The 18,733-nt window shown below is 41.3% G+C and overlaps 1 protein-coding gene across 5 annotated transcripts in view; it reads right to left on the reverse strand.

Moving 5' to 3' along the window:
• The window catches only part of LOC104611396 (alpha/beta-Hydrolases superfamily protein), a 56,983-nt gene that overhangs the window by 16,471 nt on the left and 21,779 nt on the right, over positions 1-18,733 (reverse strand). For 2 of the 5 annotated variants that reach the window (XR_016085438.1, XR_016085437.1), the window contains exon 1: positions 3,572-6,845. Coding sequence is in view for 2 of the 5 variants with exons in the window: in XM_010278422.3 (XP_010276724.1) it covers positions 6,892-7,034; positions 9,493-9,591 (242 nt within the window). In the remaining 3 variants the exon portion in view is untranslated. Of the gene's footprint in view, positions 1-3,555; positions 6,846-6,891; positions 7,035-9,492; positions 9,592-18,733 lie in introns of those variants that run through there. The other 3 variants (XM_010278422.3, XR_016085436.1, XM_088902989.1) reach the window with 3 other exon arrangements.

Here is an 18,733-nt window from a genome sequence, read left to right on the forward strand (position 1 = left end):
AGGTCCTTCAAATGGAACCTCTCCCACCCAAGTATCCTCCCAAAATAGGACTGAGTTACCATTGCAAACATCATACCTGATAAAACTGAGGAATTGAGGAAGAATGCCATGAATAGCTTTCCAAGGTGTTGCCAAGGTTGCCTGCCATGATACTCTAGCATCCCATCCGTTTTCTGAGTGACCATGAATACTACCCACCACCTCATGCCAAAGTCTCTCTCTCTCCACTGGCCACCTCCATAGCCACTTCCCTAGCAATGCTTTATTTTTTTTGAATCACATTCCCTATCCCCAAGCCCCCTTCCTCTGCATTCCGGCAAACCACCTCCCATTTTATCAAGTGATCCTTTTACTCTCCCCCATCTCCCATAGAAAATATCTCATCAGTTACTCTAGCTTATTAGCTTCTCTAGGTGGTATCCTAAACACAGACAGGCAATAGATTGGTAAGTTAGCAAGTGTGGCTCTTATCAACGTGATTCTACCCCCCAAGGATAAATAGTTTTTCCTCCACGAAGTTAACTTCTTTTGGAACCTCTCTACCACTGGACACCAAAAGCTACTCTCCCTAGGGTTTGCCCCTAACGAAAGCCCCAAGTAGGTCATAGGCCAGGATGAGATAGAACAACCTAAACTTCTTGCTATAAACTCCACCTCCCTATCCTCCAAATTAACACCAGCTACACAACTCTTTTCGAAGTTGACACTCAAATTTGACAACCTTTCAAAGCTTCTAACCAATTCCTTGAGGTTCCTCACTCTCTCAATCTCATCCCCGTCACAGAAGATCAGAATATCATCTGCAAATTGGAGATGGGTGGCCGGAATACCATCCCTCCCTATTCTCCACCCTTTAATCACATCTTCTCTATCAGCCTTTGAGATCATTCTACTAAGCACCTCTGCTATTAGAGTGAAGAGGAAGGGTGAGAGAGGGTCTCCTTGCATGATACCTCTACAAGCTGGGAAGAAATCCTTCACCATTCCATTGACCAAGACAGAGTAATGGCAGGAACATCCATAAATCCAACTACACCACTTATTCCCAAATCCACAATTTCTCAATACTTCTATCAAAAAATGCCATTCCACCAAATCATAGGCCTTTTCTAAATCCAACTTACAAACAAAGCCTTTTCTTTTAGATCTTCTCATATCCTCCACGCACTCATTAGCAATTAGGATCTGATCTACCATCTGTCTCCCTTGTACAAAGGCTCCTTGTTCTTGGCTTATTAAGGATGGGAGAATTGCTTTAAGCCTCAAAGACAACACCTTAGCCAGGATTTTGTAAATGCTTGTTACCAGACTAATTGGCCTGAATTCCTTAGGTTGAATAGCATCCGATTTCTTAGGAATTAAGGCCAAGAAAGTGGCATGGACTCCCGGACTTACTATATGATTCTCTAAAAATTCCTAGACAACAACACGAAGATCTTCTTTCAAGGTATCCCAACAATCTTGATAGAAAGACATAGTAAATCCGTCAGGACTTGGCGCCTTAGATCTATCCATCATAAACACTACCCTCCTGATCTCCTCTTCCTCAATGTTCCTCTCTAGCCACCTTGCTTTTTCTTCCTCTAATCTTGGCCATTCCAAACCATCCACAGGTACCCTTTCATTCAAAGACCTACTATAGATGGATTTAAAATGATCTACAAAGGTCCTGGCTATATCCTCTTGGTTGGTGACCACATGCCCTTCTATTTCTAATCTAGCTACTAAGTTCTTCCTCCTTCTACCATTTGCCAACTCATGAAAGAACCTAGTATTCCCATCCCCCTCCTTAATCCACTTGTGCCTCGACTTCTGCCTCCAGCAAATCTCTTCTTTGAGTAAAACCTCTTCTAAGTCCTTCTTCAATTGCCTTCTTGATTCTCTATCTTGTTCCCTCAATAACCCTTAAGCTTCATTTCCATCCAATTTTTCAATTCGTGTGACCAAGCTCAACTTTTGTTCCTCCACCCTGCCGAAATGATCTTTATTCCACTCCTTCAATTTGACTCTCAGTCTCTTCAACTTCTGATGAAACTTAATTCATTTCCACTTTATTCCCCTTAACTCCTCGTTCCAGCAATCCTTCACTAAGCTTTCAAACCCAGGATGAGTTAACCACATATTCTCAAACCTGAATGGTTTAGGTCCACTAACTAGGGGTTCCACACCAATCCTGATGAGACAATGGTCTAATGTAACCCTAGGCAGAGCTCTAGAGACCAAGTTCCCCCAGCTGTTTTCCCATTCTAAATTGAATAAAAACCTATCCAGCTTTGAACACAGCAAATTAGCTTGAAAGTTAGACCAGGTGAATCTAGCTTGCAACATTGGAATTTCTTTTAGCTCGCAATCTTCTATAAACCCATTAAATTTCCGCATACTTGTTGTGACTGACTAGACATGATTGCTAGATTCCTCTGAGTACCTTGTGACATTGAAATGCCCTCCCAGACACCAAGGTCCATCCCATAAACCTCGAATTGCATACAAGTCCTCCCACAATTCATTTCTTTCTCTGTAGAAATTAGGTTTGTACACATTGGTCAGCACCCAACAAAATCCATCCACTACATCCTTGAATTTAATGGATACCGAGTATCTACCCACTAGCTCCTCCACTGCTTCCACTACCCCATTCTTCCACACGATGACAATTCCTCTCGAGACACCCCAGGATGGAGCCAAGGACCAACTAACACCTCTAATCCTCCAAAAACCTCTTATCCATCTTCCATCCAGTTCAAAGAGCTTTGTTTCTTGCACCATCACAATGTCAGGCTTCTCCCTTGTGAGTAAATCCTTTAATACTCTCCTTTTCCTAGCACTTCCCAATCCTCTCACATTCCAACTGATAATCCTCGTGGGCACTCTTTCAATAAGGTCCCTCCTGAAGTCAACTCCTTACCTAGAGTTCTTCCTCCTCTCTCCCCTTCCGCTAAACTCAATATCAGCCTCGATGTCAGATATAGTTGTTGCACCTCAGTCCTTTTCTTCTTTCTATGCTCCCTTTTCTCCTCTTTTTTTTCCTCGGGTTTTCTATGGTATGTTTTAATTACTTCCTTTCCCACCCCAAGGTCAACCTTGTAATGATCTCTTCCTGTTTCAGAATTTGATCCTGCCATCTTATCGCCTTCTATTTCTTCCCCCTCTCCTTCCTCACTAAGCAAACCTTTCTTCTGAGAATTCCTTTCCAAGTAATCTTCCTTCAGTCTTATTTCCTCAAATTTTGTACAGATTAGCTTCCATATTCTTTCCACCTCCTCCCCCACACCTTTATGACAATTTAATTCTTCATTCTTCTTATATTCAAGATTGCCACCAACACCTTCAATCCTTCCTTTAGCCACCACATCTGCTCCTTTAGGATGGGACATTAGAGTATCTGCAACAGGCTGAACACACACATCAGTAACAAAAACCGAATGGACACCCATACCTGATCGCAGAGTAGGAGAATAGGGAGAAAAGAGGCCTGCATCTGAGAAATTACAGGTAGTGCCAAGTCTGTCCCCTTAGTTGGCGTTTGTAGTGAAGTGGTTAAAGTTAAATTTTCACCTTTATCAAATCGTACCCGCAGAGAAGCCTGTTCCTGTTCCTCCCTTTTTGGCCTATCTTCACAGTCCATCGGAGATTCCTGTGCCTTTATACTAACTCTGTTTGTGTCCTGAGAGGTTGTAATTGCTCCCTCATGGAAGGGGGTGTAATAAGCTCCGCATCTGAATACGTGCTTTCTATCCTTCTCATCTCCCCTTCTTCCTCTTGAGAGAATCCTTCTAAGTAGAGAACCTCTGTACTGAAGCTTTCTTCCTGTAAAATATCCACGTTTTCTTGCAGATCAATACTTCCCAAACTTGATGTATCCGTCGAAACTTCATTGTCGCCACCTTCTTCATCTGTGTCTTCACTATTCAAAAGGTTCTAGGCCGCGCCGCTTCAAGCTTCTGAGGTTTCGCCTGTCCGGAGAGAGGATCTTGGACCTCTTGGCCAGAACCCATTGTAGGTAGGTTGGGGCCAATACTACTACTCGCGCGCAGGCTTGATAGAAAGAATTCGAGGAAGAGGGAGATAGACGGTTCTTACCATCTATTGGAGTTGTTTCTTTCCCAAGCGTGTGTGACTTAAGTGAGTCACGCGACCTGGCATGGGCCAACTTGATCCGCGGCCCACCTATCCTTTTGTTACTAGGCCCAACAGTGTTTTGAGGCCCACTCGAGCTAATAAGCTCTGGCACGTGAGACTTTACAAGGTCACGCTCAGTGCCCCCTACCCTAAATTCCGGTTCACCCTTTTTTGGTTCAACCCGGTCTGACACCTTAACCTTCCTTTTGATTTTTGAATTTGAATCCGAAAATTCACCTTCTTTTACCACCTGAGCATAAGATTTACTGCCCTCCCTACTGAAAACTTGTTCTCCACGTAGTTGACCGCCCAACCCTGTTCCTTGACCTTTGCCATTTTGACCTTCCTGTCTGCCAAAACCTTTAGACAGTCCTAAAGGCTGTCTATCCAAATGTGTGAAAGCTTTATCTTTCTCTGAGTGCCTTGCCCCCATCCTGCCACATAGCTCTAGCCATTCTTTCCTTTCATCTTCAACCTATCGAGCCTCCCTCCAACATTAATACTTACCTTTCTGGGTATATCTTCAAGCTTAACTCCACTCACCAACAAGGCTTCCGATCGTAGGTCTCCCCAGAACTCTACGTCAAGACGAACACCACAAAGCATTGCAATGGAGGCTGCTGTCTCATGATTCCACAAGTGGAAAGGCTTGGAGTTCGACGAGGGAGACCACTTAAACAGACTAAAAGAACCTAAAGGATCCTGAAAGCTCAGAGCTTCCACTTCAATCAAATTTTCAACAGGATCAAGTAGGACCTTAAAGCTGTTAAAAGGGGTCAGGATAAAGGTGGTTCTCAGGTTCAATTTTTGTATTAACATATCAGCCACTTTCCTCCACTCCAGTATCGGTTTATTAGCCTCAAGCACCATCATGTCTTCCCAACAACCTTTTCTTACATTGACAGTCATTGTGGAAAGGCTCTGACAGTGTGCCATAACAAACATATCCTTCCTTTTCACCTCAGCATCAGTCTTCCTTGGAACCTCTCCCTCTCCTTTATCTTCCCCCTTTCTCCTGGAATTAAAAAATGTCTTTAACACTGAGGCAACCTCCTTCCATCCTTGACCATTCTTTCCTTGAGGGAAGCAGACCATTTGCTTCTTACCTTTAGCAAAAAATTCAGACAAGGAGATATATGAGCCTTTTGAGTTCCTCTTACACTCCATCAGGTAACTTCTTCCTGTCTCCACGGACCATTCCTGCCTACTTGGTTTTTTGCCTCTATTTGCTGCCTCCGACATGAACTCCATGAGCCATTCAACCATCTCCTGACCTTGAACCAACACCATAGCCTTCTTCATTTCCCGAATCTTTAGGCTAGAGTGTCCCTTAATCTTCAACTCCTCGAAGAGAAACTCCTTAGTTTCGATTCTTAAAGACTTCCTCCATCGTGCAACCTCCACAAAGCCTCTGCTCTCCATCTTTCCTAAGTCCTAATAACCTTTATGCCTTATCTAATTAAGCCTAATACCCAAGAGCTGACCAACCACATCAAGACACCCAACCATAACCCCCCAAACCAAGGGAGCTAACCAGAAATACTGCAAAAAGATTCAAATAAACGTCTCTAGGTCCCAAGCATTTATAGAAAGAAATTTCCTTCTAGTAATTTGTCCCTAGGTTCCTTTTATTTGCCTAGGGAAAAATGCTAAGAAATCCAATTTTAGAAACTTGCCTTAAGGGAGACAAACAGTCTGGAAGGGGACCTGATGCTTCCTTCAATTGGAATCGAAGGACAGGTAATGGGATGGGCGGCACTTTAGAAAAGCAAGGGGTATTGAGGCAGCAGTTATTCTGGGCTCTATTGTAAATTAGTTATATGGACATCTGTATTTCTGGGTGAATGAATACCCAAACTGTTGTAACTTTTACCTCCCCATTAATAAAATTAATCTTTTTTCTGATAAAAAAACAAAAAGATTCAAAAGAATATCACTTTGTCTAGAGTCTTCCTAGAAAGACCTCTAGAGAGCTTTTAACTGGCCAATGGTTTACAAGGAATGACTTATTTCTTTGAATAGAGCAGTTAAATGAGAATGGGTAACTGACTCTTCAAATAAATGGTATAGAGCATAGACCTTTGAGTACTTCTACATCTTCTAACAAGATAGGTGGTGGCTAAAACTCCATCCATATAAAAAAGAAGCCTTTTCAGGGATCTTTGAGCCCAATTCCACTGCTGAGGGAATGGACATTCTCCCTGCCAATGAGAGTTAAATAGCAAGATTTCCTTGAGAATATCCTTCAGAATTTATGTCTCATATCCCCCTATCAATGGAGCATTATTGAAGTTTAAAATTTAATTTTGTACAGTCTAGCTACTGATTGTTGAGTTTCTCATCCAAATACCTACTTCGCCAGAGAATTCACTTGCCATCTGGGAACCAAAAACAAAAAGCCTAATAGAGATATTGCCAGTAATAACTCAATTAAGAGGTTCTTGAAAAAGTTCTATTCTAGGACAAGTTAAAATATATGGTAAAAGAGGATTAACAAAAAACTTAATTAAGCTGAGATTTCTTGTTGCAGCTTCATGACCCTACCTACCTATCTGCAGTAATTGGCATGCAGAGAATCAATCAAATGTATTGGTGGGCAAGCAACATTAAATGCGGAATTGTCTAATAAGTGGAGGCTTGAATATGGAAGATTTGTATAGCCACGATTGCAATGAGAACCAAATGCATGAAAATATGTAAAAACATTCAAGATAATATGCACTAAGCAATCTCGTCACCTCATGAAATTACATATGACTGCAAGGAACATACATGGGAGACCATGGCATTGCAGCTGAGAAACTGTGCGTCTCCAAAAATGAATTTGAGAGTATCAACGACCGAACACGTCTTGGACGATACTGAGCAAAAAGTTGAGCTAGGAATCCTCCTAGCGATGTTCCATAAAGATGTACCTGTTAAATGAGATTGGTCAGCCTATCCAAGAAAAAACTCAAACTATCAAATCACAATCACAAATTGAACATGAACAGCTATTGTAATACCAAATCACAATCACGAATTGCATATTCTAACTCTGAATTTTGTTTTTGATAAGCAACAGTGTATTTCATTAAAACCCCAGCATGCTCAAGGAAAGAAGCAGCTGGTCAAGCAGTACAAGGCTAGCTCTGAGACAAGGAGCACAAATTACACACCAGTTAAGAACAACTGAACAAGAAAACAATACAACAATGCAACTCAGATATAATCATTACAGATTGATCCCCATCCCTGGACATCCTCATTCTAATTGATTTCTCCCCAGCCCTGCCCTTGCAAGTGAGTCTGTTAATTCATTGGCATGCCTGGACACCCAGTTGAACGAGCTATTCAAATTCAAATTGGTGGCCACAGATTGTGCCTGTCTCACCATCAGTCTGAATTCCCATGAATTTATATCTTGAGAACTCATCCAACAAATTACAGTTCAGCAAGACTAGTATCCCAGCTGAAGAAGAAGGTTGCCCATGAAATAGGCAGAACCTGGGGATTCATTTAAAAGTGAATGTTTCATGTATTGCAACACTTTTAGCTCTGCAGTTTATCGTTTTTGAACCGCTGAAGCCATGATAAAAGGGAGTTGCTTATCTCATGCATCTAAATCACCAAGAACTGCAAGATCCAAAAAGTTGGAACTGAATACCATCTTGTTAGTTACTTTTGACTTATGAAAAATCAGGTCTCCTTAAGTTTTCCAAATCTTAAAGCAAAATGTAAGCCCCACATCTCTCTCTCTCTCTCTTTGTGGTGGGGGGGGGGGGGGGGGGACTGTAACAAGAAAAGAGAAAAAGGAGGGGAAAAATACAATCTTCAGGCCCTGAGACAAGGAAGTATACAGGAAGAGGCTTACCAGTGAATGAGGCTACCCAAACAATAGAACTGATACCAGATACAATATACAAGGATACTCAAAAACTAAGACCCCTCAATATAAGCCTCCAGGATGAGACAATAAATCACTGAACTCACCAGATAATGATATCATGTAACTTATACATCAGGTAGTAGAAACTGATCGGACTGGTTTTCCTTTCTTCACCACATTCTTTGACATGGATCTATAAAATTTTTAGTATGATGGTTTAAAGGGGTGCCACGCCTAGATGTACAGCAAGGCACAATTTAAACCATGCACCTCACTTGAACCCAAGGGATGCCACTTTCAAAAGGCACATGCCTAGTGTGCCTAGGCCCACAGTTTGGGTCGCCTTGTTCCTCGGTCCAGGCATGCACCTTCTATAAGTTTACTTCTTTAGTTTTTTTTTTTTTTGATATAATTTTATGTGTTTTTGAGCTTTGAATGGTCTATTAACTTCTAAACGACCTATTATTGTTGTTTGTGCACTAATAACAGTCTATGAATGTGTAAACAAAAAAATAAATAAATAAAGACCTTTTGAATACCTGAAGCCCTAGTTGTTGTGCATACAATCTCAGATTAGAACAATTTGCACTAAAGAAGCAACAAGAGTCTAATTGGTCTCTGATCCCCAACCCTGAAACAAAATGAACTGCAACCAAAATCACAAAACCAACTTCCAGGGATCAAGAATACAAGACATCTAACCATCACACTAGCTACTTTATGTGATGCAACTAGGAAACAGACAAACACGTCCAGAATTTCACAGGTTCAAATTGTTAAATAATTGAAGCACCTTGGTTATAATTTTCTTTCATTCAAGGAACTGTTCAACCTAAAAGCTTAAGCTGTTAGGTGAGGTCACTGAATAGGATTTTATTTTCTAACATGCCCCCTCACATGAAAGCCAATCAGGCTAAAAGCATGGACAAGCACAGGCCCACCCATGCCTTGTGCTGAAATTTAATTTATTACAATGGAGGCGACAAGGCTCAAACACTAGACCACTTGGTCAAACATGCTCTAATACCATGAAAAGGAACCATTCAACCTAAAAGCTTAAGCTATTAGGTGAGGTCCCTGAATAGTTTTTTTGTTACTTTAAAAAACTGCTTTTATGTTAATTTTGGAGGTCTATGCCTTTTCTCAATGCTATCTTTTTGGATAACTAGGAATATCACTTTCATGAGCATGTATTACTGCCCAATGGCACTATCAAGATTGACACCCGCTATTTCTATCATGTAACTAAGATATTCATCATTGATAACTTGTCCATTTGAGACATTCAACAGCCATCTTTACAATGTTATAACCACTAGTCATGAAGCCCATGGGTCATGGATGTGATGTTCTCAACTCTTAAGTAAGAGATGTAACAAACCTACTGACAGTCATTTGATTTATGAATAAGCAAAAGAAATAATCCGGGTTTCTAGAATGACTCCTAAATTTTTAAAGGAACAAGTCTAAGTGAGAGAATATAAAGAATAAAATGATTATCTTACATGATGAACATCAATAGCATCCAAAAACTTCTCAAATGCTTGAATCCACTCATGTTGATTCCATACACGTGGTATATCAACAGAAATTACTCTGTAACCCTGAAAACATATTCATAATTAGATTCCTCAATTGGTACTGTCAGTAACTATGGGAAGTAAAAAATAAAATAAAAAAAAACAGAAAAGAAGGTACTCAAAGTAATTATGACACAGGCAATATCTAACCAAGAACAAAAACCTAATTCACATTTATAGTTATGTTAACACGATCTAACTTGAGTTAAAAGAATTTTGAAGCCTATAATTTTTCATTTCATCAATAGTCAAATAGTTAATATATAGTAGAGGGATCTCTGTTACACTTTTTCTATTTTGAAAAAGATAAAGTAATTTATTGATGCATGTATTATGTATAAGCACATAAAAGTCAATTGAACTTGGAGAACTTAAATTTAGTGGTTTCTTATATTATTCTTCTAACCTACATAATAATATATGCAAATAAAAGTTTAGAATGGTCATGCATACAGAGGTCTGCTCGTGATATTTGGATTTCAGACAAGCCCAAGACGGCAAGACCCTAATCTATGATACTTAATCACTCCTATGCTTCATTCCTTTGGTTTTCATTTTGTTGAGCAGGAAACCAAGAAGAAGAAGAAAAGGAGAAAAGAAGAAAGAAGGAGAAGAGGAAGAAGAATAAGAGGCAACTGAGTTAAGGCCTCAACAAAACTTGGCTTCAGTCGAGTGAAGCTATCTATTTTATATTGTTCTGGCCATACATAACAAAATGTATACAGAAGTATGAAAATACCCCTGCGGGTACTAAGCCTGTGTACAGTACATATAATACACCTGTTAACACTCCCCCCTCAAGTTGGGGCATAGATATCAATCATGCCCAACTTGTCACAGAGACCTTGATGTCTGGAATAGTTTAGCCCTTTTGTAAACAAGTCTGCAAGTTGGTCTTCAGAGCTGATGTATGGAGTGCATACTTCGCCTGTGATGATTTTCTCTCTGATAAAATGCTTGTCAACTTCAATGTGTTTTGTTCTATCATGTAGTACCAGGTTGGCAACAATACTGATAGCTGCCTTGTTGTCACAGAGTAGAGTCATGGGTTTACCAACTGGAAAACCCAACTCTCCCAATAGATTCTTTATCCACATACCTTCGGCTACTCCGTGTGCCATTGCACGGTACTCAGCTTCAGCACTGGATCTAGCTACCACAGTTTGCTTCTTACTCCTCCAAGTAACCAGGTTCCCTCCTACAAAGGTGCAGTAACCACTAGTAGACCTTCTGTCACTTTGAGATCCAGCCCAATCCGCATTTGTGTAAATTTCAACCCTCAAGTGTCCATGTTTCTGGAATAATAAACCAGCACCCGAGAACTTCTTAAGATACCGTAGTACTCTCTCTGCTGCTTCAAGGTGGGTGGACCTAAGTGCATGCATGAACTGACTGAGGACAACAACATATGCTATGTCTGGACGAGTCATAGAGAGGTACAACAATCTCCCTACAAGCCTCTGAAATTGCTTCACATCCTTAAGTGGTTCACCTTGACTGTCACTTAACTTATGGTTGGGATCAATGGGAGAGTCGGCTGGTTTAACCCCAATCTTTCCAGTGTCCTTAAGCAAATCTATGACATATTTCCTTTGAGAGATGAAGATACCCCTTTTTGATCGGGCAACCTCAATTCCAAAGAAGTATTTGGCGGGACCTAGATCTTTCACCTCGAACTGAGTGGCAAGGAAGCCCTTCAAACTTTGAATTTCATCTTTCCAGTCACCAGTAACAATTAAGTCATCCACGTATACTATTAGGGCAGCCATTTTACCTTCTACTCTTTTTACAAACAGTGTGTGATCTGACTGACATTGCTTATATCCCCTCTTCTGGACTGCAATACGAAATCTGTTGAACCAAGCCCTTGGTGATTGCTTCAGCCCATATAAAGACTTCTTCAACTTGCACACCTTTTGTTCACTTCCTTGAGCCAAAAAACCGGGGGGTTGAACCATATAAACTTCCTCTTCAAAGTCACCATTCAAGAAGGCATTCTTGATGTCGAGCTGATGTAGATCCCAATTCAGATTGGCAGCAAGAGAGAAGAGGACTCTAATAGAGTTCATTTTGGCAACAGGTGCAAAGGTTTCTGCATAATCAACCCCATATAGTTGAGTGAAACCCTTTGCCACGAGCTTTATATCTCTCCACGGTTCCATCAGCCCCATGCTTAACAGTGAACACCCATTTACATCCAACTGGATCCTTTCCCTTGGGGAGATCAACAAGTTCCCATGTGCCATTCTGCCACATTCTTGGGAATAGGGATACTGTCAATGGAGGTAAGAAAAGCACGAAATGAAGGTGCGATGTTCTCATAGGAAACAAAGTTGGAAATGGGGTGTTTGGTGGTACACGACCTAACACCTTTCCTGTGGGCAATGGGAAGGTCAAGATCATTAGCAACAGGGAGGTTGGGAGTCAAGTTACTTGAGTGAGTATGATCTTCCCCCAAGGAATCTGATGGCATTTGAGGTACGACTTCTGGATTCTCCTCAGCTCTTGAACCTGATTGGCCTTTACGACGACGAGAAAAAACACGAAAAGGTGGAGGATCAGAAGGAGAAAAGGGAGAAGGAGAAGGAGAAGGAAAAGGAAAAGGAGTAGGAAGAGGAGGAAGTTGAACCAGTTTCTCCTCATACCTACACTCCCCCTGAGGAGAAACAGGAAAGAAGGGCTCATCCTCAAAGAAGGTAACATCCATGGAGACATAGAATTTTCGTGAAACAGGATCAAAGCAACGATACCCTTTCTGAGAGAATGAGTAGCCAAGAAATATACATGGAATAGCACGAGAGTCCAATTTTCCCCGGGTGGGGGAAAGGTTTTGGACAAAACACCGACAACCAAAAACACGGGGAGGAATAGAAAGAAGAGGGGCCTTAGGAAAGAGAAGCTGATGTGGAGCTTTGTACTCTAACCAACGAGAGGGCATTCGATTAATGAGGTATGTAGAACAAAGGACGACCTCAAGCCAAAAACGTTTGGGAACATTCATGTGGAGTAGTAAACCCCGTGCCACTTCAAGAAGGTGACGGTTCTTCCGTTTAGCCACACCATTTTGTTGTGGCGTGCGGGCACAAGAGCTCCGGTGAAGAGAGCCATGTGAAGCAAGGAACTCCGTGAGGTCACTATGAAAAAACTCTTTTGCATTGTCTGATTGAAATATTTGAATTTCAGTCTGAAATTGGGTGAAGACCATCAGCTGAAAATCTTGGATAATTTTTGGTACTTCCTCACGGGTTCGCATTGGATATACCCAAGTGTATCTGGAATAATCATCAATGAAGGTAATAAAGTACTTGTAGCCACTCTCAGAAGGTAAAGTAACAGGGCCCCACACATCCGAATGCACAATGTGAAAAGGAAACTCAGATTTACTATTTCTTTGAGGAAATTGAGTTCTACAATGCTTGCTTAATTGACACGTTTGACAAGAAAAATTAGAAACAGACACGGACTTACACATTTCTAGGAAAACAACTTTCAACGACTCAAAAGACAAGTGACCCAAACGACAATGCCATAAATACATTTTACTCTTTTTGAACTGACTCATAGACTCTGTAACAAGAAGGCCAATCGTATTCTCCAGCATATAGAGTCCATCAACCATACGACCTCTACCAATCGTCCTCCCTGAGGCCAGATCCTGAATCACACAATAGGAAGGGAAAAAAGTCACAGAACAGTTTAAGGAATTTGTAACACTAATGACTGAAAACAAACATATGAAATTTTGGAACATGAAGAACATTAGAAAGAGTAAAGCCAAGGGGAAGAGAGAGAGTTCCTTGACCAGCTATGGGAGAGTATGATCCATCAGCTAGTCTCACTTTATCTCTTCCGGAAAGGGGGTGATAAGTTTGGAAGAAAGAGGACATACCAGTCATGTGTTTTGACGCTCCAGAATCAATGATCCATGGAGAGTCAAGGTCGTGAGAAGCAACATGGAAAGCTGTGGCAAGATTACCTGATGTGGATGCAAAAGAGGTGGTGGGAGGATCATCCATATGGCGAATTGTTCTACCATAAAGCTCCAAATGGTCACGGAAGGAGTTGACAATATCCTCTCTTGGGTTGGATCCAGAGTAGTTATGTTGGCCATGTGGTGGTTGAGTCACAGTGGAGGTGGAGGGCTGATTCTCCTGAGTAACCATATTGGCCATGTGGTGTTTCTTGGTACCTTGCTGCCCTTGTCTTCTAATACCATATGAACCTTGCTTCTTAGGTAAATCCTGAGCCCACTTCGGTTTCCCATGGAGATCCCAACAAGTATCTTTGGTTTGTCGGGGCTTCTGACAATTAGTGCACCACAATTTTTCCTTATCTTCTGCTTTCTTCTGGAGATCTCCTCTCTTGAAAGAAGGTCCACCACTAGTAGAGGGACCCCCCTTTGCTACCAACACAATTGCATCCCCTCCGGTGTTGTTCATCAAGTTCCTTCTGCTCTCTTCAGACTGGACAAGAGCATTGACCTCCTGAATTGAAGGAAGATCCTTTGAACTTAGAATTTGTACTCTGATGGGTTCATAGATAGGATTGAAACCATGTAAAAAGGCAAATACCCTTTGCTGTGAGACAAGTTTCTTATACAATTTTGCATCTTCCTCACACTTCCACTCAATGTTCTGGTAATGGTCCAGCTCCTTCCAAACAGTTGTCAGATCAGAGTAATAAACTGATAAACTCCTCTCCCCCTGTTTACAAGTAGATGAAGCTGCTTGCAGTTGATAAATTTTGGCATAGTGTCGGAGTTCAGAATAGGTGGACTTTGCCTGATCCCATATCTCATTTACAGTTTCAGCCCACATGAAATTCTTCCTTATTTGCGGTTGCATGGAGATCAAAAGCCATGACATAACCATACTATTCTCCTGATCCCATTTATCATGTTCTGCATTTTCAGAAGGTGGTTCTTTGATTCTTCCATTTATGTAGCCTACTTTTCCCCTTGCAGTTATGTATAGTTTGATCCCCCTTGACCACTCTAGATAGTTTAACCCGTCAAGAGGAACACCAGCCATAGGGAAGGATAGATCACTGTTCCCACTCATTCCATTCAGCATTGTGGAGATTCCGGATGTAGCTGAATCTTCACTACTCATGATTCTCAGTTCAGAAATACACAAAACCAAAGCACAGTCTTACAGAGCTGCAACAGTCCACAACAGGACACTTGCTGATTTTCGGACCCACAAAGAACCAAGCACAAACACTACAACTGCAGTACTAGGGTTTATCACCTACACTGTGTAGGAGTCCACAAAACACTATACGAACTGCACATGCAGTGTAACCAAGTCTGAAAGACCTACAGTTCACAACCTTGATACAGCTTCTCAGCCCAAAAAAAAGTCACAGTAGGAGCAGCAATACGAGTGGTGATTCACCACACCTAATTGGCTGATATCCACTTTCCAGGGCAGCCGAACAATCACTCAAGTTCTAGGGTTCATCAACAGCCCCTTAGAGTGCAGACTAGGCAACATACAATCGGAGGAAGGGGAACAGTCCCTACTCAGATTATGGAACATTAACAGTCATGCAAGAAGCCATAAACAGGAAGAGAGAAAAAAAAAATCTCAGTACCAGCAATAGGCAGCACAGTCATCAGTCATGAACTCGAACTCCCCTTCAGGTCAGAGCCTTCCTTCGAACATCTGGGATGGATTTCTACAGTCCTCTTAGCCAAAACAACCCACCTACCAGCAAAAATACATGTAGCCGAACCTTTTTTCTGTGCTAGGAAGTTGAACAGTCAGCATACTTGTAGCAAAGCCCTACTCGGCAGTGGAGACTAATCGTAGCACTAGAAAAGCTTCCTCTTCCTTGTCTTCGAGCATCAGTACTATAACTCCTTCGCAGCAGAGGAGAGAGACCTCAGCTAGTTGTTTTCTAGGCATGGACGAACCTGGCTCTGATACCATGTTGAGAAGGAGACCAAGAAGAAGAAGAAAAGAAGGAGAAAAGAAGAAGAAAGAGGAGAAGAAGAAGAAGAATAAGAGGCAACTGAGTTAAGGCCTCAACAAAACTTGGCTTCAGTCGAGTGAAGCTATCTATTTATACTGTTCTGGCCGTACATAACAAAATGTATACAGAATTACGAAAAATACCCCTACGGGTACTAAGCCTGTGTACAGTACATATAATACACCTGTTAACACATTTCATTCATTGATTTATCACAATACACAAGCACTAGATATTCTCTTCATATCTTCTCACACTTACAGAATAAGGCCTCCTCTCCTCCCCCTAGTTGTTCTTTTCTTCCAGTAGGCAAATCCGAACTGTAATCAGTCCAATTCTTGATGCAAATTAAAAAGAAGAAGAAGAAGAAGAAGAAGAAGAGAAAGATGAGAGAAAAGAGTGATTAGCCTTAGCTGCCGCCCCACTCATCTATTTATAATAACATAAAAAAAAAAAGATTGCAATTACATTAATGCCCCTACTGCTTACATAAGCAAATAACTAATAAACTAGCATTGCTAACAGCATCCTAACAGCAGATATAAAGAGAACTAACTAACAGCAGTAGTGGAAACCACAATAAATAAAATAAAAGCACTAGTTATTGCTCTACATCTCTACACTCCCCCTCAAGTTGGAAATAGATATTTATCATTCCCAACTTGTGTAAATCTGTTTCCAACTTAGCCTTTGTAACTGCCTTGGTGAAGAGATCAGCAAGCTGCATATCAGAGGCAATATATGGAAGACACACTTCTTGAGAGGCAACTCTCTCTGATAAAGTGTCGATCCACTTCAATATGTTTAGTTATGTCATGTTGTACTGGATTGTGGGCAATGTTAATAGCAGCCTGATTATCACAATATAGCATCAGAGGTTTCCCATAAGCAATTCCTAGTTCCTGAAACAAGGACCTCAACCATAATACTTCAGCCACACCAAGTGCCATAGATCTGTATTCTGCTTCAGCAATGGAACGTGCTACAACATTTTGTTTCTTACTCCTCCAAGAGACAAGGTTGCCTCTACAAAGGCACAATACCCAGAGGTATTGTGCTGGATTGTGGGCAATGTTAATAGCAGCCTGATTATCACAGTATAGCATCAGAGGTTTCTCATAAGCAATTCCTAGTTCCTAAAACAAGGACCTCAACCATAATACTTCAGCCACACCAAGTGCCATAGATCTGTATTCTGCTTCAGCAATGGAACGTGCTACAACATTTTGTTTCTTACTCCTCCAAGAGACAAGGTTGCCTCTACAAAGGCACAATACCCAGAGGTAGACCTCCTGTCATCAACACACCCCACCCAATCAGTATCTCTGTAGACTTCTATATTCATGTGACCATTATTTTTGAAGAGTATGCCTCTGCCTAGATATCTCTTCAGGTAAGCAAGGATCCTCTCAACTGCAAGAAGATGGTGGTTGTGGGAGAATGCATGTACTGGATAACTGCGTTGATTGCATAAGAAATGTCTAGTTGGGTGAGGCACAGATAAAGCAGTTTTCCAACCAACCTCTGAAACATAGCCTTGTCTTCAGAGGGCTCTCCACCTTTGGTTCTAATCTTGTGGTTTTGTTCAATGGGTGTGTCAGCTGGTTTAACACCTACCTTTCCAGTTTCCTCCAAAAGATTAATAACATACTTCCTTTAAGAGACAAAAATTCCATGTTTGGACCAGGCTACTTCAATACCCAAAAAATAGTGTAGTTCTCCCAAGTCTTTGACTTCAAATTCTTTGTGAAGCAGTTGTTTAAGAGAGTCAATCTCATGGGTATCACTCCCTGTCACCACAATATCATCCACATAAACAGCAAGTAGAGTCAAGGAGAAGTATGTTTTCTTAATGAAAAGAGTGTGATCTGATTGGGCTTGGGCATAGCCGAATTTTCCGAGAGCTAGTCTAAATCTATCAAACCATGCTCTTGGTGACTGTTTCAGTCCATATAAGGCTTTATTCAACCGGAAGACCTTCTTCCCTGCTTCTATACTGTAGAATTCAGGAGGTAACTCCATGTATACCTCCTCTTGCAAATCACCATTGAGGAAGGCATTTTTAACATCCATTTGGAACAATGGCCATGAGAAATTTTCTGCAATGGACAATAACACTCTGATAGTGTTCATCTTGGTTACCGGTGCAAAAGTCTCCAAGTAGTCTATACCATAAGTCTGTGTTAATCTGGCCTTATACCTCAAAACGGAGCCATCAGCATTATGTTTTATTGTAAACACCCATCTACACCCAACCAGTTTCTTCCCTTTCGGCTGATCAACCAATTCCCATGTATTATTTTTGAGAAAAGCATCCATTTCTACCTTCATGGCATCCTTCCACTCTGGTATAGACAAGGCTTCTTGCACTGTCCTAGGAATGGAAGTGGCAGAGATAGATGCCAAAAAGGACTTATAGGATGGAGACAAATGGTCATAAGTCAGATACTGAGAAATACAATGTTCTATAGATGAAGTGCGACGGCATTTCCCTTTTCGGATAGCAATCGGAAGATCAAGATCATCAAAAGGAAGTGAAGGCTTAGTAATGGGAGGCATCTCATTAGGCTCAGTGATGGGAGATATCTCCACTGTAGTAGGATGTGAGAGAGTTGTAGTACCCGGATCTAGAGCCACAGAGGAAACTGACTGGAGCTGGCCTGGACTGCTAAGGACCGAAACCAACCTGTCTCCACCGCCTATGAAACACCCTCAACTCCCTACACTTTTGACAACCCTCGTCATTACACTCTCATTCAGTAATTGGGGCAAGTGAAGGAATTTCTGATGTGGGTAAACCCATCTTACTACTCTTCCCCTAAGAAGAAACTCTATTATAGTAGGGAACATACTCAAAGAAAGTCACATCCATAGAAACAAACCGTTTCCCAAAAGTAGATTCATAGCAACAATATCCCTTTTGATTTTGTGCATACCCAAGAAATATGCATTTGGAAGCTTTAGGGTCAAACTTAGAACGATGAGGTCCAAGAATCTAAACAAAACAAGTACATCCAAAGGTTTTAAGGGGAATAGTGAACAAGTCTTTATCGGGATATAAGAGGCTAAATGGAATTTTCATGTCTAGGACCCAAGAAGGAACCCTGTTGATGAGGTACATGATTGTATGGATAGCATCCCCCCATAAACGTATAGGAACATTGGAGTTTAGCATAATGCTTCTAGCTAC

This window comes from Nelumbo nucifera, chromosome 4 (assembly GCF_055504915.1).
Source record: "Nelumbo nucifera cultivar China Antique chromosome 4, China Antique-T2T, whole genome shotgun sequence".
Taxonomy (NCBI): Eukaryota; Viridiplantae; Streptophyta; class Magnoliopsida; order Proteales; family Nelumbonaceae; genus Nelumbo; species Nelumbo nucifera.